The sequence below is a fragment of the Hylobates moloch genome, unplaced genomic scaffold (assembly GCF_009828535.3).
Source record: "Hylobates moloch isolate HMO894 unplaced genomic scaffold, HMol_V3 SCAFFOLD_6, whole genome shotgun sequence".
Lineage (NCBI taxonomy): Eukaryota > Metazoa > Chordata > Mammalia > Primates > Hylobatidae > Hylobates > Hylobates moloch.
In genome coordinates this window covers 16,591,946-16,612,930 of record NW_026652281.1, presented here as the reverse complement: position 1 = coordinate 16,612,930, position 20,985 = coordinate 16,591,946, and the positions used below count along the sequence as shown (strand labels likewise).

The 20,985-nt window shown below is 47.6% G+C and overlaps 1 protein-coding gene across 5 annotated transcripts in view; it reads right to left on the bottom strand.

The window, feature by feature from the left end:
* The window catches only part of ACSL6 (acyl-CoA synthetase long chain family member 6), a 61,404-nt gene that overhangs the window by 15,896 nt on the left and 24,523 nt on the right, over positions 1-20,985 (bottom strand). For 3 of the 5 annotated variants that reach the window (XM_032156500.2, XM_032156505.2, XM_032156503.2), the window contains exons 8-17: positions 20,678-20,710; positions 19,259-19,310; positions 10,698-10,771; positions 8,947-9,024; positions 7,322-7,456; positions 6,780-6,914; positions 5,605-5,700; positions 4,246-4,318; positions 2,059-2,147; positions 516-632 (exon numbers count right to left, since the gene is read on the bottom strand). In XM_032156500.2, the coding sequence (XP_032012391.1) occupies positions 516-632; positions 2,059-2,147; positions 4,246-4,318; positions 5,605-5,700; positions 6,780-6,914; positions 7,322-7,456; positions 8,947-9,024; positions 10,698-10,771; positions 19,259-19,310; positions 20,678-20,710 (882 nt within the window). Of the gene's footprint in view, positions 1-515; positions 633-2,058; positions 2,148-4,245; positions 4,319-5,604; positions 5,701-6,779; positions 6,915-7,321; positions 7,457-8,811; positions 8,890-8,946; positions 9,025-10,697; positions 10,772-19,258; positions 19,311-20,677; positions 20,711-20,985 lie in introns of all 5 variants that reach the window. The other 2 variants (XM_032156506.2, XM_032156502.2) reach the window with 1 other exon arrangement.

Here is a 20,985-nt window from a genome sequence, read left to right as displayed (position 1 = left end):
GTCAAGGTGAAGCCACAGAGGGGGATGAGGCTCTGCTCAAGGTTACGTGAGCAACTGCTGGCAAAGCCACAGGAACTAAGGCATTCTCCCACCTGTCTCCAAGCTTTCCCCTTCACTCAGTGCCACCTTTTGGCTGGGGGCCAGCATTGGAGGGCTTGCAGGCCTTGCCCTTCTCAGACGTCCTAGAGACATGTACCCCCTGTTCCTCCTACTTCACATCAGATTCCACACACTGTCAGATGTCTTTCTGGGAACCATTAAGGATAGGAATTCAGTCTCCAAGACCTCAGCCACACCCACCTGCACAGGTCCCTCATCACCTTCATGAGATGGAGTGAGAAGAGGAAGACGCTCTGGGGCTCAGGGAAGGAAGCGCCTCCCCCCAGACCCCAGAGGTGCTCCTGAATGAGTCATTGTCAGTGGGGATTTGGAGAAGACTCCTGCCTCAGTGACCCGGATCACACACCCTCCCACCGCCAAAATGTTTGGAGACCTGTGGTTCCAAATGTACACACCGGCAGCCATTTTCCGATGTCTCCAGTGTGAAGCCAGCCATCGCTGTCCAGGGCCTCCTTCGTCCTGTCTGGATCTTTCAAGTAGCCTTTGAACACATTTGGTCCTCTCACACATATCTATGGGACAAAAACCATGGCTTCTCTCAGCCACAGCATGAGGAATGAGGAGATGGGAGGCTGTCACCAGGCATACGGAGATAAGGTGCACAATCCATCAGGAAAGCCACTGTGGATATGGCAGGGATGGAAACAGAGGACGAGGAACAGCCAGCAGCCATCTGAACTGCCTCCTGTCTTTTGTCAAGCAACATCCTCCCCATCTTTCTCCCCTGCCCCGACCTTCTAGGCCTTTGTCATCTCTTCTCCCTCAGGAGCCCTCTGGCCTTGGCCACATGCTGCTCTGTGACACTTGATGGGGATTCATCCTAGATATTGATGGCTGGCTGATTCTACCAGGGATGCTTCAGCCCCCTGCCCCATTAACAGGCAATCATTCCCACTCACTCCCATGGAATGAACAAGTACAGGCCAGCTCTATCTACTCCATCTGGCCTATTTGTAAAGGGTCATGTTTCTGCTGGGACAGATCACACAGCAGCAGGCCATGACACAGTTAGGGGAAAAAATGAATTTTCACAAAATTTGGGGCTGGGCGTGATGGCTAGCACCTGTAATCCCAGTGCTTTGGGAAGCTGAGGCAGGAAGGATTGCTTGAGGCCAGGAGTTTGAGATCAGCCTGGGCAACACAGCAAGACCCAATCTCTAAAAAAAAAATAAAAAGTTATCTTGGCATGGTGACACATGCCTGTGGTCCTAGCTACTTGAGAGGCTGAAGCAGGAGAGTTGCTTGAGCCCAGGAGTTCGAGGCTATGGTCTCGAGTTCAGTGGACTATGATCACGCCACGGCACTCCAGCCTGGGTGGCAGAGCACTGCCTTGTCTCTATTAAAAATTTAATTAATCAAGGGCCAGGCGCGGTGGCTCATGCCTGTAATCCCAGCACTTTGGGAGGCCGAGGTGGGTGGATCACGAAGTCAGGAGATCGAGACCATCCTGTCTAACACGGTGAAACCCCGTCTCTACTAAAAATACAAAAAAAAATTAGCCAGGCTTGGTGGCGGCCACCTGTAGTCCCAGCTACTTGGGAGGCTGCGGCAGGAGAATGGTGTGAACCTGGGAGGCGGAGGTTGCAGTGAGCAGAGATCACACTACTGCACTCAAGCCTGGGTGACAAAGCGAGACTCTGTCTCAAATAATAATAATAATAATAATAATAATAACAACAATAATAATAATAAATAAATTAATTTAAAAGCCTGGGAATTCCAAATCTTGATTTAGACCAGCTCAGTCCCAGCACTGGCTCTTGGTTGCCTCATAAACGGGAGAGGAGATGCTGAGTTGAGCTGAGTCAAATTAATCAGTAGTTTAAAATGACTTTATACACAAGGCAAAAGGAAAATCATTCCATCCCTACTGTTCTTGTTTGTTTTTACTCACTACATGTAGCAGCCACAGGCATGAATGGCTAAATCCTTGTTTACCTCTCCCTCTCCTTTGCAGGCCCAGTAGTTCAGTTCCTCAACATCAACGAGCTTGATATGATTGCAGGGAAGTGGCGCCCCTACGTGCCCTGGAACACCGGAGCAAGATGGCATTTGTTAGTGTTCAGATCCGTTTTAGCACTGAAGATGTTCCAAGCCCCTTAAAATCTCTGAGTGGCCAAAGTGGGGAATTACGCATTGAAAGCAACACACCTTTAAAGGGGCATTTGTTACTGGCAAGTGTTGGTAATAAAACAAAGTTCTGGAGAAAGCAAAGGCCAACCTCTGCCTGGGCATTTGTTTTACATCTGATTCTTAATGAGCAGGACAGGCACACCTGGCCCAGCACCAATGTGCACAGGGTCCTGGGTAGGGTAGGGTAGGGGGCATCAACCACAGGGTCAAGACTTTTGACAATGGTGCCCACATTAAATCATTTTCCCCATTGTCAGATCACACGTCTTGGTTTGGGGATCATAAAATATAGCAATCATTGCTTTTCCTCTAGCCATCAGACTGTTGATTAACGTGCTGGAAATCTAGAAATCGTAAGCTGTGGATTCTGATTCACTGGGTTTGGAACAGGGCCTGAGATTCGACATTTCTTACAGGTACCAAGGCGATGCTGCTGCTGGTCCCACACCACACGTTGAATAACAAAGGAATGGAAAGCTGGGACGAAGAAACTTGCCCTATGAAAATAAGACTCAAAATTCTCTTGGTCAAATTTACCACAAAATTACATCTAAGTCATTTTTCTAGTGATCGTGGTTGTTATATAATTCAGTGGCAAGTTGGAGGGGTTTTAAGCAGATGCTAGCCAAGGTCCTGAAAGAAAATTGAGCCGCGTATATGAAAAATGAGGCTTACCACCTTGGTTTCTCTTTTAAAAGAGAGGCTGTCAAATCTTTGACAAAACTATTCAAGGATATCTATCCTTACACGCAAAAAACCTTTTCCAGTTTTATGCTAAGAGTGAACTGAAAAAGGGAAAAACCTCAGCAGTGTTTACATAGGAAAATATAAAGGATGACTTGAGAGGGAAGAGATACATGTCCAAAAGGAAGGGATACATGAGGGTAGATACTGGAAGAATCTGCTCTACATCTGGTGGGTAATCCATGGGCTGCCTACTACAGACCTGTTTCCCCTTTTGCTGAAAACCACTCAGCAAAAGAATCCTTCCGGATACTGACTTCCTCTCCAAGCCTGGGGCCACTCTTGGTACTTAAGTTTGCTCAACTACAAACTGGAAAATTTTAGGATGATGTGCATGTGAAAGAAATATGCTGTTTAATGCAATATTATTTTCAGAGTACCTTGAGATAGTCAGCAGAAACAGGATAGGTGGATTTTAAACTGAAATCATATCTGGCCAAGCTAAGTATGGAAGCATTTTTTCCTTAGTCCTGTCTTTTAAAATTATAGTTGAATAAAGCCTATTTTGTAAATAAATTATTTAATCACTTTGCTGCTGGCAGATCTTCCACAGGAACCACCTTTGGATATCTTTTTTTTTTTTGTCACAGGTTTTAGTATTTTCCTATTTCTTTTATAAATAAATAGAAGTTATGCACAAAAGAAGTAATAGATCACAAGATACAGCTCCAGATGGAAAAATGTTTATAATATCAGTATATTGCATTTTTATAGATTCTAGATACTACATGGCCTTGCTTACAGTATTTTAGAATGAAGGAAGCAGGCTATGAATTGGACATGACGTGTAAAGGACAGGCAGGTTCATAGTGGCCAGAGTACTGTTTCTTAAAGAGCCATTTTAGAGGCCCTTTGAGAACTACGTTCTCCTGTGATATCAATGTCTCAAAGGCAGCGGCAACCTCAAAAAGGAACAGCTCTCATCCACACCCTCATTCTGAGGAGATTCATCCTTCAGGGCCAAGGGAAAGCAGGGCGGTAGTGGGTAACCCATGGATTACTCACCAAATTTAGACCAGATTCTTCCAGTATGCTAAGGATGAATAAAAAAGGGAAAAACCTCAAGAGTGTTTACAGATTCACAATGCCACAATCCAGACATAACCACCATTAATGTTTTTCTTCTATCTCTTTTGCTTTTTTCCTAAGTACCCATGCAAATTTACTTTCCATGAGGGAGTTTTAGAGCTGGCTGCTTTTACTCCGCAGTGCCTTGTGAGCCAGTCCCATATCTCTAGCTCGTGCTACCTGAGGTCCAGTCGCCAGGCGTGGTGAAGGTACATCCAGCTGTGCACTCAGTTTGGCCATAACCTTCATAAACCTTCAAACAAAACACAGAAGCCACACTGTGGGCACACACCCTCCAAGAGCTGACTGGCCACCCCTTTCAGACAGCTAACCTCCCACTGAGTGTGTCTGACTGCTTCATGATCAGGGCGATGGAGGGAGGGAGGTGCTCTGGAGGTAGATAACTCCAGGTGAAACTGAACATAGACGACAAGCACGGCCACATTCGGTTGCAAAAAGTGCTATTTTTTTTTTTTTTTTTTTTTTTTTTTTTTTCTAGCGTGACTCCCTGCTCAACCCGGCCTGGTTCACCCAACCACCTCTGTTCACCCATTCTCTGCCTCACCCTGATACAGGAGTACAGGCACGCCCGGTAATTTGTGTTAGCCAGGATGGTCTCGATCTCCTTAACCTCGTGATCCACCCGCCTAAGCCTCCCAAAGTGCTGGGATTACAGGCGTGAGAAGTGCTATTTTTATCACAGACACTTAGTAGATAAGGTTATATAGTTTAGGGTAAAGATTTCTGACCTATTTTCAACCACTGGATCTACTTTTCATCCGGATAATAATGAATTAAAAATAAACATTTTAAAATCTACTCTGTGTTTTATTTTGGCTCCATAAGCTATTCCCCTCCAGAGCCCCACCTGTTTGCATGAATACACCATGTGGGAGTGTCTGCCTTTAGAAGTGGTCAGGCCATGCTGATGTGGAATAGGAGCACAGTGAATAAAGATCAAGGCTTCTAAAGCAGAAAAATGTAAGCATGCACAATTATGAAAAAGATGGGTCTACTTTACTTCAAATCTGTCAGCCACAACCACGTTATGATACCCTACATATGCAGAAACTTAATAAATATAAGTTCAATGGAAAATGAAGAAATAAACTTTTAGAGATGACAAAACATAATAGATCAAATAACACATAAATGGGCTTTCTTCCTTGTTCTCCTTTTCTGGGTTGCAAGATATTTTGCAGGCTGAAGCAGGTAGAGATGCAGTATAGGTGTGGTACAGATTCTCCAGCACGTTGATGATCTATCTATGGTTTGTCTGATCCCTTTGCCCTTTGTGAAAAACTTCCAAAGGTCCAGATAAAAGAATTTCCCAGAGTGGATAAACCTGGGCTTTCCAGAATGTGGCAATGCCATCCTGGTTTTCACTGGCTCTGAGTTTTTTCCTCCGCAGAGGAGGGAGCTTTTGTCTCACAAAAATCTTGTCCCCTGGTTCTTTCTCTGAGCAGTAGAGGGTATAGTAGTTTTCCTGCCCTAACGAACTTCCTGCTGTTCCCAAGGGAGGACACATAATGACAATACCTGGCACCCTAGAGCTGCCCGGAGAAATCCCAGAACTGTTGGTGATGCTGGGGCTGCTCCAGTAACAATCATCCGCACACACCCACCAAGACTGGCCTGTGGGAAGAAAGAAGAGCTGCTGAATTTTGTGATGTCTGAGATGGTGTCCAGCCCATCTGGGTTTCATCCAAGGTCAACATCCAACAATTGGGTCCTACCTGGATGCTAGGGCTGGGATCAGAAAGAAGGCCTGAGGTTGTACAACACACGAGCTGAGGAAATTCCTTCCCCTTTCTAATGACAAACACAATCAGCTCTGCGACTCAATCCACCATATGACCAATTCTTTTATGCCTTTTGATATAAGTACCATTAGTCTGGGTGGCATTCTATAATATTAGTTCTTCTCCCTTCCTTAAAATACACAGCTGTTCCCTCACTCTCCCATCATTGACAAGAATCCAAAACAATTACTTAGGACAATTTCTTCCAATTTCCATTTTAATGGCATTGCCTTTTTTCATGTATAAATTAATACCATGCTTTATTTACTATGTACTGCTGAGGACAAAGAATACTTGAAACACTTTGTTTATGTAAGTTGAGCCAAGATATTTTAAATATTAATTTTCATAACTAAAAACAGAGTAGCAAGAAAAAAATGAATAATGCTACTAATTAACCACAGATTCCTTGGATAATGCAGAGCTTGAAAACTTTTGAGGAGGCACAGAAATAAGTAATTCAAGACTGGCCTGGTGTGGGAGATATTAAAGGGACAGAACACAGGAAGGAAAAAGAAGATTTTGAATCATTTGGCTAGAACCATGCTGCTGGAGAGCCACCATGGCCAGGATGATAGGGAGGGGCAAGAGAACCTTCAGGGCCCAGGAGCTTCTCAGCGGAGCACTGATCTGACTACCCAAGGGCAAAGCCACACTGTTGCCTGTGGAGATCAAGGGACCTACTATCCATAGTAGGTTTTCTTCTTGCTCATCTCAAATGTAACGTATCTCCAAAAATAAAAAATGTCTAAGTTTAAAATTTCAATCGTAGCTTAAGCTTTGATTTCATGAGCAAAAGAGTTATTATTTCACATGATTACAGGGCACTGGGATGAACTTCACCAGGTCTCCTGTAAGGTCACCTGTTGGATACTTAGATGTCACTCTATAATCACTTGTTCATTTTCTTACCTGAATCTTATTAAAGAAGAGTTCATCCCAGATACTATCATTCCTGATGATTCCACTCCGGACCTCGGCTTGCTTACGCTTTGCTGCAAACTCCAGGAGCCAGCGCTTTAATGGTGTGTTTGCCTGGCTGAAGATCTGAGGAACACAAGTTGGAAGCAGCTGTCAGAGCCTGAATGTCTCACTTCTAGACATATCCCCCAGGAATAAGGCCCAGACTGGCCAGCAGAGAAGCCATGTTCCATTTTACCCCTGTAGGAGGTCACTGAATGTGTGACATTGAGTTGAAGGTTAACACTGCCAGGGTCCAGGCATGCTGTGAAGATGGAAGTTCCTGAAAAAAAATCTCTGCCACAGGGGTTTTTGGAGAATAGGAAGAAAACAGGAGAAGGAAGAATGAGAAAGAGTCAGGAACTACAAGACAGGAGACAAGTTCCAGGACTTGGTGGTGGAGGCATTGAAAGCCTGCCAGGGGCTCCAGACCCTGTCCAAACAAGCAAATATGCAGCCCCTGAGCCTGGCTGAAGACTCCCTGCAGAACTCACCTTGTCGTACATCCGGTTCAGCAGTCGTGGGACCACAGGGAAGATGGTGGGGCACAGAGACTTCATGTCATCTGAGAGGAGGCGGATGTCTCCCTGGAAGAAGCCAACGCGCCCTCCGTGGCAATAGACGACAGACTGGAAAGACAGGACAGGAAGGGAGGATTCCCTTAGGGTGGTCACTGCTGGCTATAGTCCAAAGCTGTCCAAAGTGCTGCCCTACATGGAGGGCACCCATGACCCACTGACCCAGCTCTGGCTGCTGCCATGAGACACTGACAAATGCCATCTGAGGTGATCCCCATCCCCTCACCTTCCAACTAAGTCCCACTCAGGCACAAGGAGATGAAGCAGAAGATGGAGTGGAATCCTGAGCCTCTGGGAGATGCCAAAGCAGCCATTCTCACTGGCGTGTGCCCCCTCACCTACTCCCAAACCCTGGGCATGGGCCTCCCTGGGGACTCAGGTCTTTGAGATGTACTACAGCCTACTAATGGGTCTGTTCCAGGTCTTAGGGTCGTTGGATTTCCCCAGGGAATTCTGGAAAGGTGAAGGTGTGTAGGCCCCATGAGTACTGGAGATGCTGCTGAAGTTGGCTGTGGGTGCTGTTTAGTGGGAGGCCAAGGGGGAGCCCCTGGCTGGTTCCTAATGGGACTAGGAGTACAGCAGGGGCCTTATATATGCTCCTTTCTTTAATGCTCATAGCAACCCTGTAAGGGAAGTGGCATTTCTACAGGTGAGGAACACAAAGCTCAGAGAGGTTACATAACTTGCCCAGGGTCACAAAACTAATTTACAGTAATTGCTGGCATTGAATCCAGGTCTGGAAAGCTGGAAAGCATGCTCTCCAGATGCCAGGGCCTTACCTGCACTATTACATAAGACCTCCCCCAAGGCAAAATGGGAAAGGCCTAGAAGACACAGTTTTTTCATACACTGGTCGCTTGAGTGACACATATATGGAGAATTCCTTGTCTCCATAATCACATATGGATTCCTCCTCCCACTCTCTCTGTACTTCCACAAGGCCTGTCTCAGGGCCAGCCTCAGGCCAGTCCCCATCTGCAGCCTGAGGAGCCATGCCAGTTTCATTCCCCAACTTTACTCTTTTGTTTTCTCTTTTAGGAGTTTGTGAATTGTAAAAGTTATGCAACATAAGTGTTTTGGTCATAAATGGAGCTGTACTGCACAGAGTTTGAATGGTAAAGCCCTTCTGCAAAGCTGCAATGCTCCCTGAGAAGATGCTATCAGCTGGGGTCTCTCTCAGCTGAGTGTGTCCATGGGTAAGACAGGGCAGGCCTGGGGGCTTCCCTGAACAATGCTCCCAGGAGGGACAAGTGGGGAGGCTAAAGTCCTCTGAGCCCTCTGACCCCTATGGTACCTTCTGAGGACAGGGCAGTTTGGTCCTACTTCATGCCACCTGTGACAAGTGACACCCGCTAGGGTTATGGGTTCTAGGCACAGAGTGTGCCTCCCTGATGCCAGGGCCTTACCTGCACCATTCGCTCAAACATGTGTGCTAAAGGCAAATAGGAAATGTGCACATCCGCACAAGTGGGAGCCCACTGACTCTGTAAGAAAAAAGAAGGAGCCCAGGCAAGGCCCGGTCAGTCAGGTGGGCGTCTTACCTGGATTACTCTCTCAAACATGTGAGCCAGAGGCAGGAAGGAGATGAGCACATCGTCCTGTCTCGGAAAGATCACTTTCTGCAGGCGACGGGCATGGGAGACAGAAAGGAAAGAAACACTGACAGGAAGACGACAAGAGAATCATAAAACAATAAAGAGAAAATGGTCCTGGAGGGCAAACAGGAAGAGGGGTAGGGGAATGGGAGTGGTGAGAACAGAGAGAGAGGTGAGATGAAAGAGAGAAGAAATGAGAGAGAAGGAGAGAGAGAGGGAGGGGGAAGGTGCAGAGAGAAGAGACAGAGAGACAGGGCAGCATAGGAAGCGGAGTGTTAGGTCGCAGCGTCAGTGGGTCTAGGTTATCTGCAGAAGCAAAGAGCCAAATGAAGCACACAGAAACCAGCAGAGTGGGCTCCGCAGGGAAGTCTCCTCTCTGAGGGCCTGCCCCTCACTTGCAGTCAGTCAGCGCTAGCCGGGCTCTCTCCCCTTCCTCCCCACACCTGCAGGACCTGCCCCACACCCCGTTTCTCCAGGATCCCTGGGCTACCTGGGCAGGGATTCAGAAGGCCTTGGCTAGTCAGCACTTTCTAGTCCTTCCAGAGAAAGGGGCCCACAGACTCCTAAGTCTACGCAACTGTGGCTGGGGTACGAGCCCCAGCCAGAGGAGGAGACAAGGCCAAATCCCAAACACTGGCTGAGCCTGGCCTCACAAGCCATCCCTGGAACCAGGGCCTTAAAGGGAACGCTGACAGGGAGCCCTGCTGTGCCCCGCCAGCAAAGGGAGGGCCCAGGACACATCTCACAGATGGAAATGACCGTAGGGACAGGGGCTACTCCAGCCAGGGCAGCCCTGCACAAGGCCTGGGATCCAGGTGGGCTGTGCCTCCAGGTGCTCTCCTCTGCTGGACTTCCCTGCTCTCCACCCCTTTGCAGAGGCCTTCACTCTCCTGTGCTGGCTTTTCGGCCAGCTTGGGCAAACCTTGGCTTCTGACCTGGGCTCAGCCACCAACTCTCTCTCACAATTTTCTACTAAAATAAACTGTCTCTCACAGTTTTCTACTAAGCGTTTGGGGCACACACTCTATAATGCCATCTACCATGAATGTGGAGAGTGACTTTCTCCACAGTGGAGAAAAAGCCAAACGTTTTTGAAAAGATACACTCCTTTATGCTGAAGGAAACTGCAGGACATACTCACCACTTGTGGGAAAAGTCCTCCTTTGTTAGCCAGTTATAAAATGCTAACATGCTTTGGTCAGGCCAAGATATCAAAGCTTTTTTGATTTTAGATTTACCTTTAAGGACAGCCTTATAAATTAGCAGTTGCCGTTGTTTCTCAGACTCTAGTAGTCCTTAAACACAAAATGACTGAATTAAACCCTGACCTTCGAAAAACAAGTTATTAAGGATTACTTTCTAAATAAAGGTACACACAAAACCATAGGTATATCAATTTTCGAAGTTATTTGAAGTTAGAAAGGAAAAATAGGTTTGCATGCTTTTCCTTCTGGGATCTTAGTACTCCCAGAAATCAACTGAATATTTGTCATGTATGGATCATTTCAGTATTTGGAGTGAAAAGTGATGGTAAAAGTGGGGTTGCTCTAATAAGAACAGAAACTCCTGCCTGTGAATGGCAGCCCAGATTATATCAGGAAAAAAAAATAAAAAGAAAACAAACAAATACAAAAAATACTCTGAGGCTTGAGGTTGTCCTCAAGAGACACGTGCAACAGTAATTCTACTTTATTCACCTCTGTCACTTTCAGAAAGCCTGAGAAATCAGCCACCACGTTCCCATGGGTGAGCATCGCACCTTTTGGGTTCCCTATAAAAAGAAAGCAAGAAGTCAAATTAGTTGGAAACTCAAGGGCCACTTTTTGAGAACAGTGCCCAAGTTGGCAGTCCCAGACACCCAGGCTGTCTACCCAAGCCTCTGGCCTTTGTCTTCAGCCACCTTTAGACTTACAGGCAGATGAATGCTGCTCCAGGGACCAACTTCTATAGACATAGCCTACCATTAGGCTCCCAGCAGCATGGGACCAGGAGACAGGTGACATGGCTGCACAGGAGGGGTGCCTCAAGGCCTGAAGGGTCAGCTGCTTGTGGTCTGTGCCTTATCCTCTCCCGTCTTCCTTCACGAGCAGAGGCTCTCAGCCCCCAGTCCCCTTACGTACAGCAAGGGCTCTGTACTAGTCCCTGGGCCTGAGTGGGGCTGGTCTCCTGAGTCCAGTAGCCAACTCTGATGGCAGAGGACTTCTCTGCTGCATTTGGCACCTGGAAAGGCCCCAGGCTCAGGCCAGGCTGGAGATCCAAGAGGGCTGGGCAGTCCTTCCTGCCTGCTCCTTCGCGGAAATGGGACACAAATATTCTTGTTTTGTTTTGAGATGACCTTTCACTACTGCTCGTGAGGCCTAGTTCTCTGGGCCCTTGAGGAAGTCAGGGGCTGCTAGGATGACTCAGAGGGTACAGGTGGCTAGGGATCCCAGGCACAGCAGGCTGGGGAGGCCAACTTGGCTACCATTTCCCGTCAGGGTAGATACAATCCCAAAGTTCCTGCCAGACAGATCTGACAGGGCTCAAATCCTAGCCTTGCCACTCACTGCCAGCATAACATTGGCAAGCCATTGTTCCTCTCTGTTTCCTTACCTGTAAGATAGGGACAGTAATGCCCACCTCACAGGCTTCTACAAGATCTAAAGATATAATCTAGGTATGAAAGATGTTAAATTAGTTTCCACTGAGGCAGCCAAAGATGTTAAATCAGACGTTTCCACTGAGGCAGCAGATACAATAGCTGCAAAATGCAAAAGTGAGGGGCCAGACTACAGGCAGAATTTACGCAGGAAACATTAAATGAGCCAACATGTTAACTTTGGAAACCTCACCGTGAATGAGGCAATAAAAGGGCTGAGTAGAGACTAAGAGAGTGTTGTACTCAATGCCCCTGAATTGCTCACTTTAAAATGGAGTTGATTTTATGCTATGTGAAATTTGCCTCAATGAGGGGGTGGGGAGAGAAAGAGAGAGAGAGAGAGAGAGAGAGAGAGAATTTTTTTTATCTTTGGAGACAGCTACACTGAGTCATAGCCCATCAAAGGGAGGAATGAAGGGTCCTCTCTCCCAGTCTCAACCTAACACCCGAGCTAACTCAGCCCCTTACAGGATCACTTGAAGCGCCTGATTGTGCTCCCTGCAGCTAGGAGGCCCAGTGAGAAAGATGAAGAAGACTGTGGTTGTAAAACTAAAAAAAAAAAAAAACAAATTAATCCCAGGGAGTCTGGATATGGAGTCTACAGAAGGAACATCAGTCTCAGAGAGCAGTGGTGGGAATGGTGGGGTGCAAGAAATCTTATCCATGAGACCAGTTTGCCAGGGCAAAAGGACCATTGCCCATGAGGGGAGACAATCAAGAGTACACCAGAGGCAGAAGCTGAAGTGGAGCAGGCAGCAGGCAACCCAAGGAAGGGCATCACCTAAATCAAGAGTGCTCATGAAGGCAGCCATCAAGCAGAGGGAGTTTTAGACGTTTGCCCAAAACCATCTTTCAACTTTCATAGTCCACTTATTTATTCTCCTACCCCACTTCAAACCTGGTAGGAGAGGGCAGAAACCTCTGTTAGCAAGCTGGAGGAGAAGGAAAAACATCAGAGAGGAACAGAGGAGAGGAGGACCATGCCCTCCTTACCAAGTCTGCAGCCAGCCCTCACTCGGGAGAGGAAGGAGTCTCAGTGAAGTGTACTGATTCCTATTTTGGACTGACACATGTAATTCTGAATTAAGACTGTGTTTGTGACTAGCAATGTCCATAGGACTTTTTATTAACTGAGAGTGACCAGAAAAGGCACAAGATGCCTGAGTTTTTGCCCAGGAGCAGAAAAAGAACTACCCCCGCGGCACAAATTTAAAGGCACGAATGGAGATAAAAATAAAGTTGCTCTCATAATTATAGCCCAGGAGGCCTACTTGTTCAACTTACTGCTGACCCATTTGTCAGAGATAAGAGCATCAGGCATGGTCCAATCTTTGAATTCAAGAGACAAGACACATCTGTTTGACTGAAATGTATGGCGGATGGGATTTTAACCTGCACTCTGGCACTTCCACTCATATTGCAAATCACAGAGGTGATTCTGGGGACACAGAAGATTATGACATGATTTAAAAAGTTACATTTCTCTAATAAATAGCTGTCAAAATATCTTCCTTTTGAAAAGAAAAAGTGCCATGGGGTCTAACTTTATCTCTGCCTACCCTTCTTTCATCCTAACATCTTTCCTCAAATCCAGGCTCAGATTAAGAAATATCCAAGTTGTCTCATATACAAAACCCACAGAGTACCTGGGCCCACAAAGTATTCCCAATTTGTGGGATTTCCTCCCACTGACTCTTAGGATCTGGAAATTTCTAAGGAATATCTCCAAACACTAGGTATGAAATCAGAGGTGTCATGAAATAGAGTCCCGTGTTACAGAGCTTTGGATTTGCAAAGTTGGCTAACTTGTTCATGCTTGAGAGAACTCAGGGTGAATGGTGCAAGAATCTCAAGGGAAAACTGTCTTCATTGATAAAAAAGAAATTCTAAAGCCTCCATTCAGTTCAAGCCAAAACACATACAACAGCAGTAGTTATTCAATTCCAGTTGGTTAGATAAGCCCTTTTCTTCTCCAACATGATGAGAAAAGTTCATGTCCTTTAGTTTTCTTGTGGATATGAATGCCATTTTATACGTGTCTAATGGCATATGGAATTTTAAAACATTCCCAGACATGCCCAAATTATTTCTTTAAGTTGTCTCTACATGTGGTCCCAAAGGATGAAGAAGAAGTGAATGTTGGCAACAAATTGTGGGGGAAGACTGAAAGGTTGCAGAATCAAATTGCAGAATTTTCCCTGGTTTTCTCCTTTTCTGGTGCAATATCAGTAAGAGATGCTGGCTACCCAGGCCACCAGTGTCTCAGCAGTATGAGACCCACTGTCTATTTCCCATCATCCACTCATAAGCTGACCATTCTTGTATTTAATTTTCTCTCTAGCCACTAAAGAAAAACTCTCCAAGCGTTAGATTCTGCCAATGACATCTTGGCTTTGGTCAGTGTTCCTGGGCAGGCCTCCCGTGGCTATTATGTAGAAAGGCATTTTGCTGGGTGACCATCTGCCCTGGTTGGATGTTGGCTCCAAGTGACAGCAACTGCGGATGGAGTTGAGCTCAAGGTTTCTCCTGCAGGGGTGGAAGTGGGTTTGGGGACAGTTCTGGGCCACCCAGCTGGGGGATTCTGGCTGCCTGTTTCTGCTTTTAAATAGTCAAAGGTGGGTTATAATAGTTACTGGTGACTGACATTCTCTGGAAGTTTCATAATGCAGGTAAAGTGTTTGTCTTCCTGCTAAAGGCTCTCAAATCTTTAGGTCTGAGTCTTACCTTTATCAATCCCATATCCACCAATTTTTAAAAAATCAGACTTGAGGGCTAGTAAGAATAGAAATAATAACTATAATAGTAGCCAAGTACTCAACACCCACTAACGTTGGCACTGTGCTAGGCACTTCATACATGCTAACTCAGTTATTTCTTGAAACAACCCTATGCAGTAAGTTAAATGTATTCATCTAATACCCAAGAAAACAAGCTTAAGAGAGGTTAAGTAATTCTAAAGCTGTACAGCAGGAGTGCTGAGATTTAATTTTATGTCTACATTCATTCAGGTCTTGAACCAAATAGGTCACAAAACGAGTAGGTCACGGTGAACATTTTCCCCAGAAAGCCCACCTCTGAGTAGCCACAGTTCTGGGGATGATGGGCACTTACATGCTCAGCTAAATGACTGTATATGCCTGGGCTTTCATGGGCATCCTCAGTTAGAACAGAAGGGATGCTCCAATTTAAATGGCCTCCACTCCCTCAGCCTCCCGGCCCCACAGCCAGCGCTTAGAATTGATCCCTCATGCTTTGAGACGCTTTCATATGACTCCAGACCTGTGGCCCTTCCCCTCCTATCTTCTTTCTCATCCCTCCCTCCCTCCCACGCTGACTCCTGTGCCCCTCCCTTCAGTCACTCTCCTGTCAAGTGCTTTAGCTCTTGGGCCTCCCCAAGGATCCCATTCTGAAAACCCCACCAAGCCAATCCAGCTGCCATCCTTCCTGCTCCCTCCACAGCGCGGCCCCCGAGGCTCATAGCCTCTGTCCCAGAGGGGCTCTCTTCCCAGAAACTGTCAACACATGCCCCCTTTAGACTCTTCTCATCCTCAGCCAGGACTCTGACTCCCACTCCACAAAGATGGCAGAAGCCATCAGAGGACTCCCCGCATCTTTCTGGCCTCCCAGACTCTGCTCTTACCCCTTCCTTCTTAGCAGGGCCATCTCCTCCCTGGTAGTTGGACGCCTCCTCTCTCCCCCACCCACACCAAAGCTTTGGGGGCTTTGGTGCTTGAGCATCCTCTTCTTTCCTCTGTCTCCAGTGGCCCCTTCTCTGCTATAAGAAACACTTCCAGGATCTCCAGAAGAGCAACAAACCTCCCCCAAAGCCCTTGGCTCCACCAGCTGCCAATTTTGCTCTCTGCCATACCTTCATAGTCAACTATTAAAAAAAAAAACCACAACTTTCTCCTCAAGTATAACACACACATGGAAAAGTGCCCAAATAAGTGTAAAGCTCAATGGAGTTTTCCAAAGTGAACTTGGCTATACAACCAGCACCCAGATCAAGACATAGAACATCACCAGCGTCCCAGAGGCTCCCTTATCACCCTTCCAGGGTGCCATTATCCCAGAAGACACCGCCTATCCTGATTTGTAAAACCACAGGGTAATTTATCATGTTTTATAATTTTATATGAAAGAAATCATACAATCTTTTGTGCCTGGTTTCTTTTGCTCAACATCGTGGCATAATGTTCTACTGTAAGCAAATAAGCATTTGAATTATTTCCAGATTTTGACTATTACAAACAGTGTTGCTATGAATATGATGGAGCATGACTTTTGGTGGCATGGCCAAGCTTCTTGAAAGAAGTGCACACATGCTTGTACTGAATGAATATCTTTACTTCCCATTCGCTCCTCAGTCCACAGCAACCAGCTCCTCTACCCCACGCCCCAGGACCAGCTTTTTTTTTTTTTTTTTTTTTTTGTGATGGAGTCTTACTCTATTGCCCAGACTGGAGTGAAGTGGCGCAATTTTGGCTCACTGCAACCTCTGCTTCCCAGGTTCAAGCCATTCTCCTGCCTCCACTCTCAAGTAGCTGGGACTACAGGCACGTGCCACCACACTCGGCTAATTGTATTTTTAGTACAGATGGGGTTTCACCATGTTAGCCAGGATGGGCTCGATCTCCTGACTTCGTGATCCGCCCACCATGGCCTCCTGAAGTGCTGGGAGGACCAGCCTTTGTCAAGAGCACCAGCAGGTCATTTCATGGTGACATCCTCCAGTTACAACTTAACCACAGACAATGCTGACAGACCTTGTTCTCCTCTAGCCTGTCCAGCCCCTCCTGCCTGACCTCTAGTGGGAACTCCTGTCCCATCATCTCCCTCGTGCTCGTGCCCTCAAGCCGTGCCTTGGGCCTTCTCTTTTCCTCTCGAAACTCCCTCAAAGCAGCGTGTTCTGTGCTACCATCAGGCCTCCGCACATGCTCTTTCTCCTGCAGGGAATGCCCTTCCCTGGCTTCTGCAGCTACCGATCCTTCAGGACTATGTTTAGACTGACTTCCTCTGGGAATCCTTTCTGTCCTGCTGTACTGATCTCTCGGTGGCCGGGTAACCCATGCACCAGGGATGCAGACCTCAAGGCAGTGACCGCATCATATTGTAACTGCCTGATGACACAAGCCGGGAGCTCACGGGTGCAGACCTATGTCTTCTCCATCCCTATGCCCTCAGCACCCAATGCTAGGTCTGATGCATAGTGGGTACTCACAAAAATGAGCTGAATGAGTGAATATAGATGAATTAGAAAAAGAGTACTAAAAACACATAGACTGGAAGTTATGTTTTTTAAAAGCACTGTATTTTCTTTGCTGGGAAGACAAGGTATATGAACTCACAAGGATAAAACATCCTAACTATCATTCAAGAGACCCAATTTCCCAAACTGGGCTGTGTTACACCCACATATTATCTTTTTTTCAGAGGTGGGAATGGGTTCAGATTCCAGTCCAGCTAAGAGTTATTTTGAAATGAACAGCAAACCACAGGCCCACCCCTCAGCCATCACTGGGTACAGACAGACCACAAGCTCTCACCACCTCCCAGGCCTTTTTGGCCTGAATAGGGACTTCAAAGTACTGACTTATTCTAGGAATCTCCACAGATTTTTTCCACCGCATGCCAAGGAGGAAATCTTCCTGGAATGATTCCACCAGAATCATGGGCCAAATGTCAGGTTCAGATCATATTTTCCATCTTTCCCCACGAAAAGAACAATGTGGCCCTTGATGAGGCTGGGAGCCATCATTTAAGGGAAGCTGTATCTGGGCTGTGATGCTGAGGACACACAAGGCTGATGTGCCCGACAAGAGGATGAGTACAAGAGGCACAGCACGGGCTTAGCCTAAAGCCAAGGAAATCCAAGTGCACAGCCAGGCGGGGTGATATCAGGCCAGAGCTCTGCTTACTCCCCCAGCTCTGCCCAGGCACCAGCCATAGCTTTGGAGTGGGAGGTCTGGGAAAGTAAATCATAGCCTATGTTTCAAGCCCCATACATTCTGCTTCCACCACACAGAGCTTGAGCAGGATGGCTCAGCTTCCTACAGTCTGGAAAAGCACTGGACATGATGTCTGCCCTCCCCAGCCAGGCAATAGCACATTTCTGCATCACGAAGTTTTTCTCCAGATCCAAGGGCAATGTCTGTGACCAAGTGACCTGTTAAAAGGCTGAAGGCACACTTTGAAGGCAGGTCCAAAAGTAAGGCCATAGCCATGACCTGCTCCCCAAAACCATGTCACCAAAAATTCACATTGTAAATCTCAAGACAAAAAGACATTGGAAACTGCTCTTTAAAAAGCAACATAAGCCTGAAGGGCATTTTTGAATTCTGGGTTGGCTCTGGATGTCAGCTCCTGGAGAGGAAGGGTTGTGTTGTTATTTTTCTGACAGAGTTTAGTAGAATATGGTGGAAATCCTTGAACCCATGTGAGTTAATGGTAAAAATCTATCTATATTCAATAAAGCATATTTATCATGATCCACTGACATGAATAATCCTGGTTGTAGGGCTGGTCACAGGTCTGTCAAATGCCTTAGAGGCTGCATCTGCAGAAGGCATGCAGAGCCCCAGTTCACTGCCCACTGAGAGCTGTCATCAAGATGGGCCAATCCTCAGTTTGGAAAAAGAAGGCTGGAGACTTCCTGCCCATTTAGGGCAAGGCAAGTGACATCCACGTCATCAGATGAGATGGAAAGGCAGCACTGGAAAAGGCTCTGGCCTGGGAATTATGAGAGCAGGGCACAGGTCCTGGTGCTTCTACTTGCTGATGGTGTCCCTTTGGAGCAAGCAGTCTTGGTGACAGTCCTGCTCACCTCACAGGCTGTGCTGAGGCCCCAGTGGTGCAGAGAGAGGGTGGACAGCATGCTATAGAAATGCAGAGGGTTGTGCCTGTGCTGTGTCCTCTTGCGCTTTCTGCCTCCCCCAGGAAGCCTTCCTTGATTATTCCTGCCACTGTTGATGTGTGTGCTCCTCTGTCAGTTCCAAGCACAGAGGGCGTCATTTCTGCTTGTGTGCTTTGCCTGACAGCCTTGCTCATGGCACACCAGCCCCAGCCTGCAGAGCATCTGCATTGCCCGTTCACATACTGTCCCATCTCCCACTTGGCACCTTTAGCCACTCTCATGGCAGATGAGAAATTGGGGACAGTGGTGGCAGAGAAGTTAAATGACTGGCTCATAGTCCCTCAGCAAACGGTGGAGGTAGGACTCAAACCAAGGCTGTCAGACGCCAAACCTCACACTCTTTCCTCAGTCCCCAACACAAAGGGGCAGAAAGCAGGGAAGTGAGAGCTGTTTACCAGAGAGAAATGATGCCAGTGAGAAAGGACCTTCCCTCAGCACATGATCCAGCTGCCCATGACTCTGCTGACTCAGCTCTGGGAGGTGCCAAGCCCACACACTGGACCTCCCAATGCACACTGTCCATCTGCATCTGGCCACTCTTATGCCGGGCACTGGGAGGTGCAGGAGGGGCTCAGTGCCTGGAGCCAGGCACCAGACAAGGCTCAGCCCATTTCAAACAGGGTATCAAAGACTCCAGCAGTCACCTGCTAGGCCACCAGGGAAGGGTGCAGGTAGCCATGGCTGGGGATCTGCGTGCCTCTGCTTACCTGTCGTGCCGCTTGTGAAACACACAATGGAGAGGTCATCAGGCTGCGGGGGCTGCAGGGGTGAGAAGAGGAGTGTGTTAGGGAGACCCAGTGTGGCCAGCCAGGGCCCAAGATGCCTGGGCTCCCCCAACAGCCAGGCCCATAATATGTATGCTGTATGTGGGTGTGAGCATGTGTTGGGCACGCCTGCATGCTCCTGTGTGCTGCGCTCAGAAAGGTGGGCAGGTGAGCGCTCAGGAAAAAGAAAAAGAAGCTGAGGAAACCTAACTGGGGTGTGAACACTAATCTGTCCCACCAACCTCACATCTGGTCCCACTGCCTCCCCTACTTGAGCCTGGGCTGAATTATCCTAGGTGGGATTGGGCTGCAGTGGCCACATCTCAGTCTCTACCAAAGCTCTGACCTTTCTAGTGGATGTGACCCAGTTCCCTCCCTCCTTCTCATGTTCTCCCAAGTATCTGGGGTTAAGCTTGGGAGCATGTGTGGCTTGGGTACTGAGCTGCCCACTGTGTCACCAAGGCTGCTCTGCATCAGCCCTTGCCCTGGCACTGGACACATAGTCTGGGGTCACCAGAAGGAGCCCACCAAGTCTGCTTGCATGTAGAGGATGGCTTCCCAGAGGAGGTGACAGTTGAGTTGAGACGGAAGGGCAAGGAAGATTTCTCCAGATGAAGTGTGGGTGGGTGTTTTGGGGAGAGGAACCAGCCTGGGCACAGGCACAGAGGCAGAAGAGAGAAAGGGTGCTGAGGGATGGGAGAGTGGTTCTCTAAGACTGAGCCCTGATGTGTGGGAGATGGGCAAACACCAGGAGCTACCCATGCAGTGCCCTAAGAAGCCAGGGGTGACCTGCTCAGGCCTGTGTGAAGGGAGAGGGAAGGACTGAGCTGGAGGGAGGCCTGGAGGCCATATGCCTTTTAGAAAGTTGAAAACCCCCACATGGCCCATCCCGGAGGGCAGCTGTCCTCACTGTGGCTCAACCCCAGCAAGTATCACATGGGGATGACGCACAGAACAGTTCACAAAGCAAAGATGAACAAAGACAGCAGATGCCACAAGCCCATTTGGCACAAGAGTCCATTTCTGGTTCTGTTGCTGCTTCTGTCTACTGCATCTTCTGGAGAGTTCGCCATATTCATAGGGAGAAAATAAGACTTCCCAAAGAAGTTACTTGAAGAACCAAGGGTGGCCAGAATTGGCAGCTCTTTTTTCTCCCTCCCAAATACCTGACTCCTGTTCCAGGTCCTTCCCTGGGCCCTCGGCCCACAGAAGTCCTGGACACCCAAGTGGGCATTTCCTGGCTTGCACACAGGAGTTGCTTATTAACACAGAGGTGCTGTTATGTGCACAGTGAGGGACTCTGTGAGGACAGGCCCTGCACGCCATCTTGCTCAATAAAGACGTGCAGGCCGGTTCACTTACCACAGGAGCATGGTGATTCTCTTGACCACAGTCCTGAAAGAAGAAAATGCTGTTTTTAAATGCTCAACAGTTCTCTCACTCTCTCTCTCTTTCTGTCCCTCTGTCTCTGTCTGTCTCTCTCTCTCTCTCTCTCTCTCTCACACACACACACACACACACACACACACACCACACACAAAATCAGAATAAACAGCTCAGTAGGCCTCACTCCTGCACCAATCCCAGAATTTAAGATTCCAAAAAGGCCACTGAGATGGTCATGGCAGACACGACCTCAGTGGCCTCTTCTCAGACAGACACATAAGCCT